The following is a 20,940-nucleotide window of genomic DNA, read 5'->3' as shown; positions in this document are numbered from 1 at the left end:
GGTCCTAGAAGCCCAAGTTACCCATCCCTTGGGCAGTTATTGGAGGATTTTGTTTCTGAGGTAACAAAATAGCTAAAATCAGTTATCTAGGTTGACCTTTGGAGTGTCCCTAGGGAGGAGGAAATAGCCCAAAGGGGACTAGAGTAAGAGATAAAAGAAAAGAGATTTTTCCCAATGCAAGATGTTATGGAATAAAGCCAACTCTCCCCTGTCCTGGAGCCATACAGTGGTGACAATCCATCCTACCTGCTATACTGATGGTGGCTGCAGCCTTTGCAGTACTGAATTTCTCGCCATGCTTATTCATAGCTATGCACGTGTAGAGTCCTGGCTTGGTGATGAACAGCTGCAGTTTTGAGTCAATCACTCGGTCTTTCACACTTTCTTGAATGGTCCCGGAAGAAACCTGGTGGAGTAGGGAAAAAAGCAGATAGAATTAGGTCAATGATTCCTTAATATGTTGCATTAGTAGACTTGAAAGAAAAAGTATTAGGATTATGGTCAAAAGGCATGTGATAGATGGCAAAAATAGACAAAAGTATTTCCCTCCCTGTGCCAACAACCTTGCAATGTGACTTTATAGCTCTTCACCCAAGTAGCATCTCTCTACTTCGAATCTAGATTGGCCTTGTGACAAGTTTTAGAAAGGCACAGAGACTTGTAAAGTTCCTGGACATGGTGGCTTGCTTTCTTGTTCTTGGAACCTGTGATCCCCTGTGAACAAGCCAGAGCTAGCCTGCTGGAAGATGAGGCACACATGGCTCAGTCACCCCCACTACCCCAGCTGGGAACCAACAACGGCCACTAGATCTGGCCAAACAGCACTCAGTCAACCTGCCTATCACAGGAGCTAAAATCAGCCAAGATCAGGAAATCCTGGCCCAAAACAACCCAGCTGACCCACAGACCTGAGATCATTAATGAATGGTTATTTTTTAAAGCCACTAAACTTTGAGTTGGTTGTGATACAACAATAGATACTAACATAGGTAGGAAAGATACTCAGTGGATCCTCCAAGATGTGTTCTATGTCTTGAAGACAGAGACAGTCGATTGTGAGAGGTTGCAGACATTTCAGCTTATTTTCATAGCTCCTGTTTAGTTCTCCACAAATGCACATCATATAAATAGATAGTTATTAAAAAAATGGTTGTAAAGCCAATTCTGTTTCTGAGGTGTTACTTACAGCATGCTGCATGTACTACTTAAGTCAGAAAGTTAAAATGTCTTTGCAGAGCCAGAATTCCACTGCAATATTGTTTATAACTGACAGAGAAATTTATGTTAGTGCTTATTTATTAGTCATCATCATTCCAACTCTGTGGGAAATACAGCTGCTCAGCACATTCTATTAGGTTGCAGAGTTAGAATTCATACGCTGGTTTGTTTCATCCCAAAGCCTGTGCTTTTAATCATTATGCTACAGTGCCTTCCCTAGTACTAGAAGACAGACACATGAAGAGTCATTAGACAACAAGAAAATCCACCATGAGCAATGCAAACGTATGACAATTGTCATTGTTACTGTGGTAGCATTTTTAAAAATGGTGATTCTTTTTCAGTGTTTATTAAGCACTGTGCCATCTTTTCAGTAATTATTCTTTAATGGCCACAGCTTATATGAGGGGAAAGTGCCAGTTTGAAGGAAATTTGAATGGAATCACACCAGGCACTCAGCCTCTGGTTTGCTGTGACCTTATCTCAGAGGACAGGAGGTGGTTACCATGGTGGCCATAAAAGGTCCAGTATTTGGGAATGAGAAATTTGGAGCTAGTAATTTTGTTATTTTGCCTGAGGGAGGATTTTTACAGATAGGCTAGCCAGGGGGAGGGAAACTTTGGGGTGCGACCAGCTTTCTTCCTGCTGCCAGGTGGCTGGCTGGCCTTGGAACCAAGCATCTCTCTGCAGCAATTAGGCAGTGAAAGTTTGTCCAGCTAGCTTCTTTGTCTTTTAATTCTCTACCTGCACTACTAGTTTCAATCCTTATGATAAAACTGTTTTCTGTGAGCATCAATTTTCCTTAACTGGGGAAACTTCCCAGATCAGATCAAGTATTGAGGCATTTTCCCCAGATAAATAGCATGGACTCCATAAGAAATTGACAAGGCAGAGAGAAAAATATCTTTAAGAGACATACACTAAGTTGGGAATGAACTAAGTTGGGATACATTCAGATCGAATTCGTCATTATCATATTTATCAGAAGTACAGCTTCCTATGGATTTGAGTGTCCAAGCTGATAAAAAGGACTGATCAGTTTGAAATATAATTTTGGACTCTCCCTGAATTTTTAATACAAAGCAACAATGAGCAGAAAGCAGAAGACCTCTAACTTCTATACTCAGTCAACGTGCCTCATGCTCTAAGGGTCTTAGGTTTACAAATATAATCCCTCTCCAGTTTATAGAAGTGAAATCTCTTAAGGCAGCTGCCTTTCTCCTTCGTGAAGTTCATCGCCTCCTTCAACAAGTAGGTCCGAACCGTGCCTAGGAGACAACTCAGAAAAGAGGAATCCCCCAAATGCTGACTAAACTCAGTGTTTTCATGTTCACACCTAAGAAAGTCATTCCTAAACTTCTCCTCAGGGTCACAGAAAACATTCTTGGTAGGAAAGAGAAGTGAGTTTTAAACAGCCTAAAGGCTCTCCTCCTGGACTTCATCCAGGTGTTGAAACAGCTCAGCGAATAGACCAGCCACTTAGGAGGCTCATTGCTTGATTACGATGTGGCTCCTGAATGCTTTTCCTCCTGTTTCCAGAGGCCTTGCTTGATTCAGTCTGTGACTCATGCACAGCAGGCCTTGTTAGTCATAGTTGGAATTTGTTTTTCTTTCTTCATGGATCATCCTGACCAACAGTTTCGTATTTTTGATGACCTAAATATAAAAACAATTCTTTGCTCTCCATTTCCCCTCAGGGTTAGAAGATCAAAGGGATGAGTTCAGATTATTACTGTGACCTTTGATCAAGGTATGTCTTGGGAAAACTGCATACTTAGTTGCAATGACTGCATCTGGTGTTTACAGTGAACATGTGATTTTCTCCAACACCTCATGGAACTGTTAGGCTATGGCCCAGTAATGCCCCTGTTTAGGGAGTGGTAAAGTCTGTCTATGTATCATAGAAAAAAAGATAATGGACTGAGAAAATTTTCCATATTGCTTCTGATTTACACAGTCATACATATTGACCTCTTTCAATCTGGCTGCTGAAATATTCCACATAGTATACTCCACTTGATATATGTAATTACTTTAGTGTACATAACTAGTAAGATAGGATGATTTATCCAAAGCTCATGTGCTTTGAACCAAAAACACTGCCTGTTAAAAATATGTGCAAAATATAGGTGAGCCTCCCTTAAGAAAATTCGAAGATACAATCCTCAACATAGATGATCTATTGTTTTTAATTATTCTAATTAAAATGATTCAACTTTTAGAATATATACTTGAACTATATTTGTTGGACAAAGCAAGAGAGATGCCATTTTTCTACATTTTTTATTTGAATGCCAAAATAAAAGAGATATTATTGGTATAACTAAATAAATCTGGTTATCAAAATAAAAGAATTTTTTTTTTGGAAAAGTAATTTCTGCTCTGTCCACACCAAACTTTTTCCAGTGTTGCCAAACAAACGGAATCTTACCACTCACCCTGAAGTTCATCTAAGACTATAGATTTTCATGAAAAATAAATGACATTTCTATAGGAAGAAAGCAAAATAATTCTTGATCACTCTGGGGCATGCTGTTTGCCTTTCTCTAACTGTTGCTCACCTTGGCACTAATGGATCAGGGTTTAGTTTATAGCACATTCACAGAGGGGGAGAAAGGGGCCTTCGTATCTTTTCGAGTACGTGTTGTACTTAGTAGAGTGTTAGTGAGGTTAGACTTGTAGTTGGTAAAGACCACAGTTCAAACTCTGTTTTATTCTGTGCCAAAGAGTTCCCAGCTCTGCATTCCTCTTCATTCTAAATGGTATCAGGGCTGTGGGCTCTTCCCTGTTTTCCTCAGTAGACGTTTCTGGTCTGCTACTTGTATGTCACTGAATGCCTGAAATTGCCTCCATGTCCTGTGATGTGCTTCTGGATGGGCAGAATCATCTTGATTTTGATGGGGACTTGGTAGTATCCCCAAGAATGAAACTTGGCTGTAAGAGCAGCCCTCTTTCTGACCATGAGAACTCCAGATGGACTTTGGCTTTCTTCCTGGAAGAAAGTCACTATTTGCTTTATTCCTGTTTTAGAATCTGAGGCAATGGATCTATTTTGCTCTCTGCTTTTTGTGAATCGCATCTTAAATGATTAAGCTGGGGTCTCAAAAAGACCAAAACTAACTCAAACCATGACTTTTTTACTACTACTCCTGAACTCCAACAGAGAATAATAATGTAACTTCTAGTTCTAAACTTGTAGGAGCCTTTTGAAAACACTGAGTTTTTTAAAGCATATGCCTTTTCCATTTTCTTTATTGCTGTTTTCATGGAGTAAGACAAATTAGTAAAGTCATATCACTAATGTCCTGGTTTTCCTAGGGCATGTCTTCACACTGCCCTGAGAGCCATAAGATAACTACAACAACTTCCATAGAAGAGCCACAAAAACAAATTGCCAAAAAAATTCAAATTTTAAATGACACTGGAATTTAATTAAAGAGCAAAAGAAGAACAGGGACTACAAGTTACTTTACTGTAACTTAACAAAATTGGATAACTTTAGCTCTGATGTCATTCTTAGAGATGATTTCCCCCAGATACCTAACATCTTTGTCATTATAGACATGGGGGGAAACTCTGAGAGATAACTGGACTCCCCTACAATTACATTAGCCCAAGAGGGGCATTTGTAATGGACATCTTCAAACTCCTCACCTAATTCTCATTCTACCATACCTCAAGTTACAAGGTTATAAAGTGATATTAGTTTGTTTATTACTGTTTTGAAGGGATGAATGATAAACAGATAAGAAGAGCCAGAATCAAGTTCAATAGTAAATCATGAGAAAACCTGGTTTAAGGTGATCCAAGATTAGTGGGAGTTCCTGGTCCCTGGAAGAAACAAACAAAAATTCTCTCTGGAAAAATGTTCTTTCATCTAGACTTCAAACTAATCCCTAACTTTTTTTTTTTTTCTCAAGAAAATGAACAGCCGGCAGTCAGAGATAACTAGGCAGACAAGAAAGCAAGATACAGTGAACAAGAGTCAGCAGGGAAACAGACAAGAGCAGTAGACCTGCAGTAGCATCCCATCTCATTCAAGTAAAAGTCAAAGTTGTTTCGGTGACCTACACAAGCCTCCATGACCCACAACCCCTCACCTCTGTCCTCTTCGCTCACTCACCTCTAGCCACACCAGGCTACTTCCTGTTCCTCTGACCTACCCTGTGTACCCTTATCTCAGAGACTTCCCCTGGTTATCTTCTCCCAGTTTTCTATATAGCCTTCTCTTTCAGCTCCTTCAGATTTTAGCTCAAATGTCTTCATGTTAATGGGGCTTCCCTGATCCCTCTATTGAAAATGAAATCTTTCTGCTGAGGTTGTACTTTGTCTCATTTTCCCACCTTATTTTTCTCCATAGCACTTGACAGTATCTGCATAGAATATACATTCTCCTATTTGTTTTATTTTTTGTTTGTCTTTCCCTATCATAATGTAAGCTGTTTGAGGGCAGGGAAATTTACCTGTTTTCTTTTCTCCTGTACCCACAATGCCTAGAATACTGTCCAACAGCCAGGAGATGCCCAGTATTTATACAATGAGTACATGAACGCTTTACATGTAAAGTGCTTAGAACAGAGTCTGCCTCAAAGTAGTCATTTCACATACATTAGTTGTTACTACCAGTATAAAAAAATTGGGAAAAGAATGTTGAACAGATATGGGTTCTAATTCTGGATTACTTTTCCTCAGAGTGGCCTCCAACACTGAACTAATTCTTAAGCTGATTATTTTTGTGAAAATTATTTTACTTGTGTGGGAAGGAATTGTTATCACTTCCCTCTTACACAAAGACATAGAGAAAAATTTGATTTTCTACTCTTCCCTATGAAACAAGGAAAGAAGCAAATCCACAGAGTTCTATTTTTATGGCAGTGACTTCTAGGGCAAAAATATTGGAAGGCTTTGAAAAATGGAGATGCAGTGGGACCAGTGAAAGAGACCAGGTTAGCTCTACAAATCTGTGGTCTATCCTGAAATTCACCAGCAGTGAGTCTTCCTCAGACAAGCCCCATCCAGATGGCACTCACAGCATTTCCGTTTTCAATCCAGGTGATGGTGGGAACAGGCATGCCTGTTGCTGTACAACGCAGGGTCACAAAGGAGCCAAAGGTGACATTGTGGGATGCAGGAGCCCGCAGGATTCTGGCAAAAACTGTTAGGAAACAGAAGTGGTGAGTGACTCTCCTATAGGGAGTGGTCAAGCTGGAGTGGTCTTTCAACAATGCACATCAGTGATACATATACATGATGGAGTATTATTCAGCCATAAAAAGAAAACAAAACCTACTGTTTTCAACAGCATGGATGGAGGTAGAGGATATTATACTCAGTGAAATAAGCCAGGTGGAGAAAGACAAGTACCAAAGAATTTCCCTCATTTGTGGATTATAACAGCAAAGAAATACTGAAGGAACAAAATAGCAGCAGACTCACAGACTCCAAGAAGGGACTAGTGGTTACCAAAGGAGAGGGTGGGTGGGGAGGGAGGGAGAAGGGGATTAAGGGGCACTGTAATTAGCGCTCACAATATATGTAGGTCACGGGGAAGGTGGTACAGCATGGAGAAGACAACAAATGACTCTGTAGCATCTTACTACACTGATAGACAGTGACTACAGTCGGTGGCGGGGGTGCAGGCGGTGAGGACTTCATAATATGGGTGAATGTTGAAACCACAAGGTGTTCAGGTGAAACTTTTAGAAGATTGTATATCAATGATACTTTAATAAAAACTAAAACTAAAAATAAATACACATCAGGTCACGTTCTTTTGCATAAAATCCTTCCATGTTCCTTCTGTCTTAAGGATAACATCAAGGCCATGCCCTGGCTTCTAACCTTTATGCTGTGACCTTACATTTCTCACCACTGCAGGGTACTCCAAGCTTGTTCCCAGCTCAGGAGCTTGCCCATGCTGCCCCTCAGCCCAGAGCACAGGCCCCCCCAAGATCTTCAAGTGGCAGGTTCCTTGCATCATGCAAGTGTCTGTTTAAGTAACATTTACTCAGAAAAGCTCTCCTTGACCACCCAGCATAAGGTATAACCCTTCCCCCATTGACTTTTCATCATCTTGTTTTATTGTCCTTACAGACCTTTCACTATCTGAATTTATTTATTTTGTATTTGTCCATTTTCTGTTATCCCCCCCCAATTAGATTGTGAGCTCTCAGCAACAAAAAAATCTTGTCTATTTTGTTCAGTACTTAGAAGAGTGCCTGACCAAAGTAATAGCATTTACTTGAATTAATGAAGTAACTAATTAATACTTTACACCTTCAACTGTATCATAGTGGGAGGACAGACAAAATCTGTCTAATCAAACTCTTCAGAGAATAGGATAAGCATACTAGGCCTCAAAGAAAAGGAATATTTTTGGGAAAGTGTGGGCAGGCAATAGATAATTAGTATTCCTTTCTGAGGTTAAACCCCTCCTGATTAGATAAGAGGAAGTTCTTTTGATGTGAGAAGAAATTTCATCTTTAAGGAGTGGAGTATGAGGCTCAGGATGTACAATAGATTGAAGTATGCTTAGAATCACAGAATCGCTAAGCTTGTAAGAGTTTTCAGAGATCAGTGAGATTCCTGCTCTTATTTTATAGATGTAGAAACCAAATCCCAGTTCATTTAAGTTGCTTTCCCAAAGTAATGAAACCGATGGGCGAGACACTTGAACGCAATTCTTCTGACTTCAAATCCAGTGTTCTTCTGAACCTTTTAAATATTTTAAATTGCCCATTGTATTTTAAATATAGTATTTCATGCTCTTGAATTTTGTTTCCAGGACTTAAGCACATATATTAGACTATGATACCCCAACAAGTACAATGCTTTTGAAGCTTAGTTCTTCTATTTACTTGAAATTTATGGAGTTCAGATTCTGAAGGAAAGTACAAAGGAGGTAGTATATGCAAGACAGGAAAATGATAGATCAGGTTCAGAGCTGTGTCAACAAACAGAAGTTGGTCTGATTGTTGAATACCTCTTGAAAGAGGATTACATAATTCAAGGAGGGCAAATGAGTTAGCTTTCTTAAATAAATGGCATCAGGGGAAAAAAGAGGAACTATTATAGATTAAAAATGACTTAGGAGGCAAACCCCAGATACAATGTGTGGATCTTGTTTGTATCCTTACTCAATGAAACTGAGGTAAAAAGATATTTTTGAAACATTTGGATAAAAATTGCACAGTCCTGGCAGCCAACTGCACTAAAAAAATGAGTGCTAACTGGGGATGGATGGGGTAATGAAAATGGTAATGTCATTAAAAAATTTACGCTGAGTACATATAGATTGATTGAACTAATGTTTAGGGTTTGCTTTAAAAGAAACCAGCAACAGAATAAAGTAATGGGATAGATGAAACAAAAATGGTAGACTATCGATCATTTAGCAATAGACTTTTGCTTTTGGAGAATGGGAACATGGGAGGTTACTCTGTTACTCTATATACTTTTTCGTAAGATTGAAAATTTTCCAATGACATTTAAAAATATCGCAGCAGAGCTCCAGGAAAACATATGATAGACACATTGAAATAGCATAAATTCTAGAAAATAAAACTGAAGAAAGGTAAGGTTCTGAGGAGAAACATTTGGCAGTAGTATCCATCCTAAGAGCTTCAGAAATACCTTCAACCATTTTAGATGAAAACTGTGGGGGATGGTTCTAAGTTGAAACAAACTTTGGGACTCGGGGAGGTATTTACAGCCTGAAAAAAATGCCATGGCCACAGGAGTGGCAGAAGGTCCACTCCAAGGTCAGCTCCAAGACAAGGGACCTGTGTGCTCTGACAGGGCACTGCGCTTCGAGGGCCTCATGCTTGCTGCTCTCCAGTTCCTGAAATTATTAATCAGTTTTCAACTAGTGGCCTCACATTGTCATTTGCACCTGACCCATAGATTATAGAACCAGTCCTGGTAGTCAGGCCTTAAAGTGCCTGCTTAAAAGAGGCGGTGAAGCTTGCATCTCCATGGCAGTTCCATAAAAATAAGGCTCAGAAGTGAAATGAGAAATAAACAGTTGCAAATAGGAAGTGTCCATCAAGACTAGGGACAGAGGTTGTCCCCACTGGAAATTCTAAATATCACAAGAAGACCAGCCAGCGAGGAAGCAGGGTACATTTCTTCCAGCTATGCCAGACTGACAAACACCATGCCCCCATTTAACCACCTGATAGGTGTCTCCCAACTTAGCCTAAGTTCACAGGTTATGGACCTTCAACAGCTAACACAGACTGACAGCATTCCAGCAACGGCGCACCTAAGTATTCTCTTTTCTAACATTTTTTGGGCAGCAGTAATGGAGACCTAGATTGCACAACGTATTTGAATTCACGTTCATCACTTGGCCGAAATAACTCTTGTTGGTGCTTTACCCACATGCCTTAAATATTTTTGAGTGTGAGACTACTGCCATGATCACTTTATGGGTCTCCTTGCCTCTGAGAATCTGAAAAAAAGCAGGATCCTTGAGAGATCAGGAGTGGAATTATTTCAGGCCCATAGGTGTTGAAAACATGTAGACAGCAGTTGCTGAAGATAATACTGACCCTACCCTTGAACCTGAATGAGAGAGCCTTCTGGCTGAAGATGAGAGTAAGAAGATGGAGAAGTATGAAATCTAGGTTTTTTCCTGCTATAATTTATAAAGGCAAGAGTTTTTATCTGGGGACTTTAAATTCTTCCTGGAAATTTAGCAATAAGGGGGGGGTTTATTTTGTTCTAATTTACAGCTTTTTTTCCTATTTGGGCTGGCATTTTTATTATTTGGAATATCACTGGGGCCCATTGTGAAGCCTTTGAAGATCTATATTGCACAACACCGCTAAGCATAATGTGACATGCTAAAAAAAGTAGAGTCAATTATCATTCTAGAGGTCAACATGCCTTGGGGTTTATCTAATTAATATACTGCTCCGTCCCATGTCAGAACCTTCTGTGGTGTCCAGTGGGACAGGAGGACACAGAGGGGGACTCTCAGCATTACAGGTGGTCTCATGAACAGGAGACTGTGCTGACAATCTTCTGGTTTCCTCCTCTTGAGAGGAGCAGATACACCCTTCACCAGTCACGGGTTTCTTAACAACTTGTGAGGAAAACAACTTCGATTTTCTAACTGGGGTGTTCAGGTATTTTACAATATGATGGCCCTACTCAGACCCAGAATCTGGCATTGAATTTAGGATGCCTGCCGCAAGTTCCTGCTTTGCTCTTTGAGGGCACGCTTTAAAATGACCACTTGATGTTAAGCCTGGGAAGAGTTCATGACCTCTGTCCCAGTCACCGTGTAAGTAACAGGCGTGTGCTCCCCTGCTGTCTATCTCCTGTTCACCCCTGCACTGGGCTGTTCATTGCACTACTGGCTGCCCACCTCCCTTGCACCCCCACATGCCCACACACACACACCTTCTGGGGTTCGTACACAGTAAATCTTGTGACTCTATGGCCCTGGTGAGGGTATACTGAAACAGTGCCTTCTATCAACATGACTCTGTGGGCCTCACTTCCCCAAAGTGGGAGCACAGATGCTGAGGGAGCTACCTGCCTACCCCTTGGGGTGGCGGTTCATATTCAAGTCATAATCTGCATATTCTCATTTCAAAACACCAGCCCTGGCTTCTCAGCACACATTGTTAAATCCAATTGGCTAAGAGAAAGAAAAGGTCAGGGAAGCTGGCCTCTCCTGCACTGCCACATACTCATCTAAAGGTTAAATAGAACTTGCCCCCTCTTTTCAGTATTGAAAGGGAGCCTCCACCTTTCCTGCCAGTTTCCTTCCGTCCAAGAAGGTTGCAAATACCTTTTGGGTTTTAACTCAAAGCTCTCCTTATTATAATGCCTTCACCACTCTTTACCCTTGTTTATATGTCTGGATGACACTTGTCACCATGTTAAAACTATTGATTTGTTTTTTGGGTTTTTTTTGGCTGTTCCCTGAAATGTAAGCATCACAGGGGCAGAGAGCTTGCTTTGTCCATTGACATAGGCTTATTGATAGACAGATGACAGACAGATGGATCCAGAATCCTGCCTAGTACATGGTAGACACTCAGTAAACATTTGTTGAGTGAATAAATGAATGAATGAGTGAGTGGTTCCTCTGGTTGGTGAGATTGGGGAAGGGACTTGAATATGTTTTGAATATCTCAGCTCTCTCTGGTCATCATTCTTCCAGCAGCCCTTCAAACAAGAGGGTACATGGTTAATGTGCAATAAATTCCCCAGGTCCGGGGTTCTCCATCCTACAACCTGGGATGAAAGACAGAAGACTGGGAAGGGGCTGAAGAAGTGGAGGAAACCTAAGTTGTGTTGGCCTAATTCTTGGATGATGTCATGAAAAGCTTTATTTCTTCAATCCAGCTTTATCAGCAAGGAAGCTGGTATTTTTATACCAGTCTGTATTTGTTACTAGTTCCAAGCACTAAAGGTGAAAGGGTGGTGAAAGAAATCCACCACATTTGTCAAACTGAAAACAGAAGAGCCAGTTGCAATTAAAAATAAATGCCAGATTGATCTCCATGGATAATCAGGCACCTGTAGTAATAAGCTTAGATGTGGTTCAGTAATAAGCTCCTGTTCTTTTACTGGTAGCCACAAACTGAAAATGCATTGTAGGTCATCAAGTTTTAAAAGCAATATAATATGTTCCACATCAAGTAAAATGTCCATTGAAGCTCTCTATTTTGCATGTATTTGCACGAAAGACAATATGAAAGTGTTTTTGTTACATAAATAAGCTGCTTAATAGAGGGGACCTGACATTACTTAGTAATCTGGAATATGTTTACAATGTTTTAATGTGAATTTTTAAAGAAAAAAATGATTAATCTCACTTTTCTATATATTTTCTTACCCATCATTTCCCAAATTGCTGTGAGCTCTTTCCCGTGGGCAAGGAAGTTATTGTTCATCTGCAACCTGGAACATAGACCTGGGCTATCTATTTTTCCCTGGGTTTTGTCTCATGGTATCTAATCATGAGTTCTGGGCTTTAAGTCCTCTTGGGTAAGTTCATAATGCTACCTTCAGGTTGAGAACCCTACATTCAAGAGTGGGCTTTAGCAGCCAGAGATTCCAAAGTTCTTTACAACATAACCATATTATATTCTCATTCTCTCTCTCTGTCATTTTTCAAAGCCCCTTCAGATACATAATAAATTTTGTGATTGATTGTCATTTGAAGGGGTAATCTGAATTTGTAATATGGAGGTAGAGCTATTATTCATTCTGGAATTACACTGGCGGTATAATGGAAAGCCTAAATGGGCAGGGGGCCTAAATTAAGTCCTGAAATCAATGAGCATTTTGGCTGACGATGAATTACCTCTCTGTTCTTGGTAAGGGAGTAGGACCAGAGGAATACTTAAATCCCTTATAAATTCTATTACTGAGCAGTTATTTCAAAGGACACAATGAGCTCTCATAGGTTTTATTTTCTCTTGTTCTTTTCCTTCTTTAATATTTTCTACCTTTCTGTAAGGAGGATTTTTAGGTTTCTTGATTCAACCAACAAAGACCAATAGGAATAAACTAAAAACAAACGAAAACTAAAACTGAAAAGAAAAACAAAATAACCCAGGAGCAGGTGAAATGATTTTATCTAAATTTAATTGTAAGCAGTCTAAGGTTTAGAAATAGGAAAACATCTCAAATACCATATTTGAGATATGAAGATAAGGAGGTGCTGTTTCACCTGCTTCAAACAATAACTAGCCTGAAGTTTATTCTTGAAGACAAATTGTATTATATGAGAACTTGTGAATTTTATTCAAAAGTATAGAAGTTTAGGTTAGAACAGTATAAAATTGAGTGTTAAATCAGAATAGAAGGTGCTTTCTTGGAGGGAAAACTCTTGTTCTACAGTAAGGTTTGCTCTAAACATATTCCACTAAACATGTATCTTTGTGCCGTTAAAATTAAATTTGATTGATGTGCTTTGATTTGGAGCAATTGCATAATATCTATCCTTTTAAAGTAATAACAAAAAACCCTAAGCTGACACCTTGATATTTTTACATTTCTCCAAAAATTGTAACTCCTCTCCCCTCCGCACAAAAAAATAGCTTTTAGAAGTTGGTTCTGGGAATGGTAGTACAGCATGGAGAATATAGCCAATGATTCTGTGACATCTTCCTGTGTTTATAGAGAGTAACTGCACTAGTGGGGGTGAGGATTTAATAATATGGGTGACTGTTGAACCACTGTGTTATATACTTGAAACCAATATAATATGGTATATCAACTATACTTCAATTTTTTTAAAAAGGCTTTTAGTCAGAGTAACTTGCTATTCCGGTCTGTGTGAGATTTATGTTCTCATGCTGATTTATGTCATTTCATTTTGGTTTTTTTTTTTTGCACTTTCCGAGTTTGGAACGTCTAGTTTAAACATATCTGTTGACTCACTCCTTTCTTGGTAAAAGCTAATGGTCAATAAGTATACAATAAAGCAGCCCATCTAGTAACATTCTGTGAAATGCTGACTTACTGTTTCCCATATGTCATTTATTTCCTAACAAAATAATGGCGTTTACAGTTGTTCATGAAGTCAGCGAAAGTAAACAATTGAACAGAACCATACATTTAAAAAGAAGCAATGGAGAAAGAAAAAAACACCTTTAGAAACAAAAAAAATACCTTTAGTATCTTGCTCGGGTTCAGTTTCTTCTATTAACAGAAACGATAAGACAAACGCACACATAATAAACACAAACAAAAACTACACATCATGAAAAGGGAAATTTTGACCACAGAAACATCAGTTGAGCAACAAGATTAATTAGAATCTACTTGTTTCTTATTTCAATAAGAAACAAATGCAATCCAGGGAAACTGCTGACTTTTTAAAAGCAAACTGTTAAATGATATAAAGTTTCAAATTCTTACTTTCCGTCAGGCAATACTACATAGAAAATAAGCTGCAGCATACCCAACAACATAGCTTGTTCATGCATTTTTTATTTTAATGTGGACAATTACCCTTTCTTTCAAGGCAACAGACAGCCTACTATTCTGATAAATTGTGTTTCCCTTTGTTAGTTTGGCTTCTTCTTTTACGAGGCCCTGCTGTGAAGTCAGTGATGTTGAATCTGGGATCTCAGCTATCATTTCCATGGCAATAGACTCATGTTGCGGTAAACAGGGATTAGGGGGTTTCTGCAGAACACGGCCTACCACCAACAGAGATTCTCTCCCCTGGATCAACTCCCAGAGGCTGCTCAGGGAACAGAGAAGCAAATCATCTTCTAGGAACCTACCAGTGAAGCAAGCTACAAAGAAAGATGTGAAAATGTTTAAATTGGGTATACAGAATTGAGAATTTACAAAATTTTTATAAGCCTAGAAAAGAGACAACTAACTTATTCCAAAATGTTTAATGTAACCATATTAGACGTAGCTCCCACACGGAGCTCAACTTTTCTTTCCTGATGGTTTATTTTCTCATGTCAATTTAGATTTCCTTGGAATTAGTGATCAGTCAACTGCAACATTTGTTTATAAGTATAAAAGAGCAATGCTCTTGTTAAATACTTTAAGAATACATTTGCATAGTTCTGAACAGACTATAGATACACATTGTATATGATCTTGTTTAACCCTGGCCAAATCCCTGTGATTGTATGTAACTGATATTATTCAGCCCATTTTCCAGACAAGGAATCTGAGACTCAGAGATTCGCTGCATGAGAGCAGAGCCAAAAATTCCACTCCAGTTATCAGACATCATCTTCTGTTCTAATCTAGCATCATAGTGAGAAGGCTTAGCACCCAATTTTTTTTTCACTTAACGTTTTTACACTTAGCACCCAATCCTCTTAAATTTAAGTGAACTTATAATTTCCCCATTAGGTTTTACTCTGAATTTTTCCTATGTCCACCAACCAAGTTAGTGACACATTCTTGTTTTATTTTTCTAAGTATCAAGGTCAAAGACTACTTAAAATTTCCCAACTGAATACATTTATGATTAAAAGAAGAATTAAATCTTGTTTGTCAAATGTACCTCTCAACAAAGAAATCATTTTTTTTACAACATCCCTGACAGTGCCTGGTAAAGTGTAGGTATCAGATAAATAGAAGTTTTTTTCCATACTTAAAACTGGTCATCTGAGCACCTAAGGCTGGAGAGATTCCCTGTTTTGTAACAGAAACCTTAATCTGAAGAAATAAACGAAGGTCCATGGTTGGAACATATTGGGCCTGAAAATTTTCATCTGAATGCTTTGGGGTTAGGCATGTCTTTCTAGTTCTTCAGTACAATTTGTGCTTATTTCCAAACTTGGAAAAAAATCTTATTTATTTCTATGTTCACCAGCTGAGTACCTATGTATGAGTGGCTGAGATGGGCTAGTGGATGAGATAAACTGCAGCATACCCAACAGCATAGCTTATGGGAATACTAAGTGTCTTTTTTTCCCTGGATACAATTGCTCTAAAATTTCATCCCACTAAGGTTGAACGGCTTCAGGAAGTTTTGAGTATCCTATTCACTCACTGTTATCTTCTGCTATACCACTTTTTTCTGGGTTTGGAGCAAGTGCAGGTAAATCCTGCACCTCTTTTCAGCTTTGCTCCAGTGATCTTTTCCTGGACTGTATACTTCGGACAATAGCCTGAGGGTAATGCTGGCTTTCCTTTGCTGTTTTCCACTTTGTTGTTATTTTGTTATCACTACTATTGTTCATTTTGCTTGATGTGTTTGCAATTGGAAGCAGTGCGAAGTTTTGAAAGAATACGCCCACGCCCATTTCCTGCACTCTTCTTTCAAAAGAAGAAAAGAATGCCTAAGATTTGCCATTTTCCTAGGGGAAGACCTAGAATTTCTCCCAGAAATTGTATCTTCATATATAGACCCTCAAAATCTCTCTACACACAAATGCAAATATACATATTTGTACATACATATTTATATGTACTTATATGTTAATAAACATATATGCACACACATTCACATACATGCACACACAATTGAGATTACTTTAAGTTAGAGAAAATTCTGGAAGAATAATCAGCAAAAGCTACTCCAGCTTAAGTACACTCATTTAGTGGGTGAGGTGTATTTTATCATTTCAAGATCAGACCGTACTCCTGGTTGTTCCATGTATTCAGCTATCTAGCCTACTAGGATTCTCTTGACTTCTGAACTCACTGTTTTACCATTTACCAATTTTCCTTCTCTGCTTTCTTGGGATTGTTCAGTAGGATGTTTAGGAGAGTCAGAGATTCATTGAAATAATCTGAGATAAGATCAACATCCAAGCTAAATAGTATACCCATCATTTTCTTGAATATTTTGGCTTATGGGGAACTTAGTACTGTCATAACAACCCATTTTAAACAACTCTGCTAAAAAATAATAAAGAATAAGTTCTAAATCAGACCAACACCAGTCTCTTTATAATTACGACCAAAAGACCTCATTTCTACTTGTATTCACTGGACAAAAATGAAGAAAGAAATCCATCAAATAGTTTCATTTTCCCGAGGTTGTTAGTCCCAGTCCACCATTCTGATTGCTCCGTTTTGAACTTTTAATGCTCCTATCTTGATGTATCCTCTTTATCTTGCACCCAGAACTGAAACTCAAGCACACATGTAGAGTCTTACAAATTCAAAGAACAGCAGGACTCTTTCTAAATACTCTACCTCTATTAATATAAATTTGTACAAGTTTTTATTTGCATTCATATAATAATAGAGTTAGATCATTGATTCCATTGACGATCATGGCTATCCAACACTTGTCTCTATACTTGTTCTTGTAAAGGCCTATCTCCCCAAGTTAGAATGTGAATGTGAATATGAGTGTGTGTGTGTGAATACGGTTTGATTCTAAGAAAGATAAATTAAGTTTTTCCTACTTAATTCACCTTACTAGTTGGTTGGGGAAGAAATTTGGAGGGGAAATGTATTGCTGCATAGGAGAGAAAGTAAAATCATACAGGTTGTGTAGACACTGGAGAGAAAGAAACAAACTCAGAAGAAAAAACAGGCAGAACCGTGGGGTGATTTCTGGTCCTTTGGCTGGAAGAGTGAGGAGGGTCAAGATGATAGGAATTTGGCTGTCTAGAGCTGGAGTCTCAAGGGAGGCTTACGAAATATACATTCTTTGCACTTTGTAGGATGGCATTGTTTATAATTTTCTTCATGGGCAATAGCTTAAAAAATCTCTGACCATCTGGTACTTTAAGAACACTATTCTTGGGCTTTGGGGAAATCAAGCCATATTAATAGGATCATTTCCTTGCAGTCATATACAATACCTCGACAACTATCCAGGCAGGAATATCTGGTTAGAATCCTCACTCTACTGCTTAGGAGCAGTTTGATCTGGGCTGTTGCTCAACTTTCTGAACTTCAGTTTCTTCATGCAGAACATGTAGGTATCAACTTCAACTCACAGAATTATGGAGAAGATTAAATGAAATAACTTGTACAAAGTATTTAATATAGCAACGAACACATAGCTAGAAAGTATTGGAGGCTAATTTTGAAGCTAGGTCTCCTCCCTTGCCCTTCCTCTGTCCCTTCCTCCCTCCCTCCCTCCCTTCCTTCCTAGAGCTATTTCTATCTCTATGGCATCTTCCTGACTGGTAAAAGCCCTCTACCTGACTTCAAAAGAAAATGGTTATTTTATTATTTTACTTTAAACTGTCAATCTGCCTTAGCTGGCTGCATCCCAGGAATTGCGCCTATTGAGTACCCTTTTTGTAGGCATTAGAAGCATGTACTTAAATCCATTCCTCAACTATCTGAGAGGAATCACTTTGTAGAAATAGAAATCCACTCTTCAGATCCTATTATTAAAACATGGATGCTAATCAATACTAGATTATTTGACTGTTCTTCCAGGCTACATTTTGTCTCAGCTAGCATTATATTTTAAGAATTATTAAGTCAAAGACACCTGTTACAAGATGAGCCCCACAAAGAACAAAAAGGGTCAGTTTAATTGTTTTATTTCTTATTTTATAAACAAAAACTGGCTAGGGGGTAGTTGAAAAGAAATCCTATTGAAGCCCTGTGGTACTTCATTTCTGAACAGACTCTTCTTTTGTTTTCCAATCATTAAAAGAAAACCTGACAATAATAATGATAAACCCAAGTAAATACCTGCTTTTCCTTTCCTGGCTTCTTGTAACTAAAGCAAAGAAACCCGATCCTGGGTATTGCCACTGTTTATACATTTCTCCCCTTTGATGCAGAGCAATGCATGAGGAGGTTGATCTACGTGACTCCATCTCCGAAGGAACTGGAATGCAAGCTCCTTTAGAAAACATATACAGCACCCCCCAAACAGTGAGTCTTCTCCAAGTCCTCAGTGTAAGACTTGCTTGCCTCTGTGACATCACGCTTCTCTAAAGCATCTTGGGCTGGGAAGGTTTCTGTGGCCTTTGAGATAATAACATTTTCTTAGCTTGTAAATATGTATGTTGAATAATGACTATGAGCAAGAAGTGTTTACCAAGTAAATCAAACAAGAGCCACATGAAGTTAAGTTGTTTTTCTTTCAGTCCTGGACATAGATAGAGCAGCTCTTAAGAATATTTTTGTTAAAATGGTTCTGAAAATATATTAGGGGGTTAACTATAAATCAATACAGAAGTTGGACTTTGGTTCCCATTCACTTTTTTCATTCTTTAAAAATTATGGTATTTTCTGGTTTTAATGGGAAGAGATGCTAAACTGCTTAATCACCAGGACAGAAGCCTTTCTTCGTTTACTCTTCTAAAAGGTTTTTAGTTTGAAATAACTTTAGATTTATAGAAGAGTTACAAAGTTAGAATAGACAGTTTTCAAGTACCCTTCACTCAACTTCCTCTAATGTTAGCATCTTACACAACCATGGTACATTTATCAAAATCTTAGTTTACTTTTAAATTATATATATATTTACCTAATCTCATGAAAAGAAAGATATCTGACTTCTGATAGCTAAGAAGCTGAAGTTTATTAAGAACCAGAAGTTTTTAAATTTTAAATTTTGTATTTTTTTAGCTAACCAGAATTTTAGCTGGGAAAAGAAAAAGGAGCCATGATCTGAATTTTAACCTTAATCTTAGTATCCTGGTTGTCTAAAGTGGCTTGGATTTGGAACATTTCTGTGGCTTTTGAGATGGGATTCTGATGTCCAAATAGGATCTGTAAGTCCTCAAACTGTAGGTTCCCAAGCTGACAAGATGGTAGAGATACACCCATTTAAAAATCATGTCCAGGAAAGAACAGCATGCAGTATAATCCCAGTGTTAGCCTGTGAGTCAGATTGTAGCTCATTCCAGTTTTTATAGCACCACTAACACATACTGTCCTAAACTCTCTAGTTTATCTTTTACTTCTTGGTTATGAGTCAGTGTAAGCCTATGCTTGTATGATAAATCTGCGTTTTCCCTTCCTTCACTGTGGTATGACCTGTAGCATGAGCTGCTATTCATCCATCAAAGCCCTGTTGGACCTCACCTCTCTGAAGCCTTCTCTTACCTATCACACCATCTCCCCTGTCCTGTGTATGTATTCTACACAAACTTCAATCATTGCAATTCTATTGAACTGTGATTATTATAATTTCTTGCTTGCACATCCATCTTCCTCACTAAATTTGAAAACTTGTCAAGAAATGAACCATGTCTTATTTATCTCTGTGTCTTTAGGAGTAACTCATTATATGGGATATAGTAGGCATTCAACAATGAATAAATTTGAAGCTATCCCAATCTTTATCTACTAATTATGGATAAGCTAACTTTCTTCTTAAGACTTTAGCTTCATCTGGCATAAAGACAGTCCAAGTAGAAATCCTCAAGTCAATGTTTCTCAAAGTGTGGTTCAATGGACTACTTACATAAGGATCATTTGGGAAATTGTTAAAAGGCCCTACCAAGACCCATCAGATCTGATTCTCTGAGGAATCCTAGAGCTATGACTTTTAATAAGATCTGCAGATGCTTCTGGTGTATACTGGTATTTGAGAACCACTAACTTAGAGGGAGAGTTCCATTAATCCATCAACTTCATTATTTCCATAGAGGTTTCAAAGTGAATATAATCAAGGATGTGACAATACATTAAATGAAATAACAACACACTAGTTTCAGGGAAAAGGAGAGTTCTTGTCAGTTTAGTATAACAGATACTATGACTCGGCTTCAGAATGAATTCTGAGGTATATGCCAAGTAAGGCAAAAAATAAGGTGAAAAAAAGTACAGTTTTCACTATTTGAAACCAAAAAAATGCCAGTTTCTCAGGAGAGACCACTTTTTCCCACAGGCACAATTTTTAAAATTTCTCACTTAAGGTTTACTTCAGAACAAGGAATGATGGAATGATTAGTATTTCCAACAAGATTTCTGGAAAACAGCTCTTTCTGTAGTGAGTAAAATACGATGTAAGCTCAGGATATGCACTGAGGCTGCTTTGACTTTCATGTTGTTATGCTGGGTTTTGGACAAGCTGACTCCAAACAGCCCCTCTCCAGTTTACCAGGAAAGGCACGTCTTCATAGTGCTCCTGAGGTAAGCTTCCTAACATCACTTGTCACCGTGGGGCCAAACCAAAGTTATAATCTCTAATCCAAGAATGCAGATACAAAGCATTGCTGATTGAGGGTAGATTTATGTTCTTTGGAAACAGAGGAGCAGTTGGTAATGTTGACATTCTATTTATGAAATTTGAGAAGCCCAGCCAGCAACATTCTCGCTGTAGAAGTCATCCAGCTTTATAGC

General features: G+C 38.5%; 1 protein-coding gene across 2 annotated transcripts in view; it reads right to left on the bottom strand.

Moving 5' to 3' along the window:
• Positions 1 to 20,940, bottom strand: part of MUSK (muscle associated receptor tyrosine kinase) — an 84,234-nt gene that overhangs the window by 32,744 nt on the left and 30,550 nt on the right. The window contains exons 6-8 of one of the 2 annotated variants that reach the window (XM_057498916.1): positions 13,858 to 13,887; positions 6,249 to 6,373; positions 247 to 406 (exon numbers count right to left, since the gene is read on the bottom strand). In XM_057498916.1, coding sequence (XP_057354899.1) covers positions 247 to 406; positions 6,249 to 6,373; positions 13,858 to 13,887 — 315 coding nt within the window. The remainder of the gene's footprint in view (positions 1 to 246; positions 407 to 6,248; positions 6,374 to 13,857; positions 13,888 to 20,940) is intronic. The other variant, XM_036903356.2, reaches the window with a different exon arrangement.

Source organism: Manis pentadactyla, chromosome 3, assembly GCF_030020395.1.
Source record: "Manis pentadactyla isolate mManPen7 chromosome 3, mManPen7.hap1, whole genome shotgun sequence".
Taxonomy (NCBI): domain Eukaryota; kingdom Metazoa; phylum Chordata; class Mammalia; order Pholidota; family Manidae; genus Manis; species Manis pentadactyla.
Note: the sequence above shows the minus strand (reverse complement) of the source record. Positions and strands in the feature narration are given on the sequence as shown.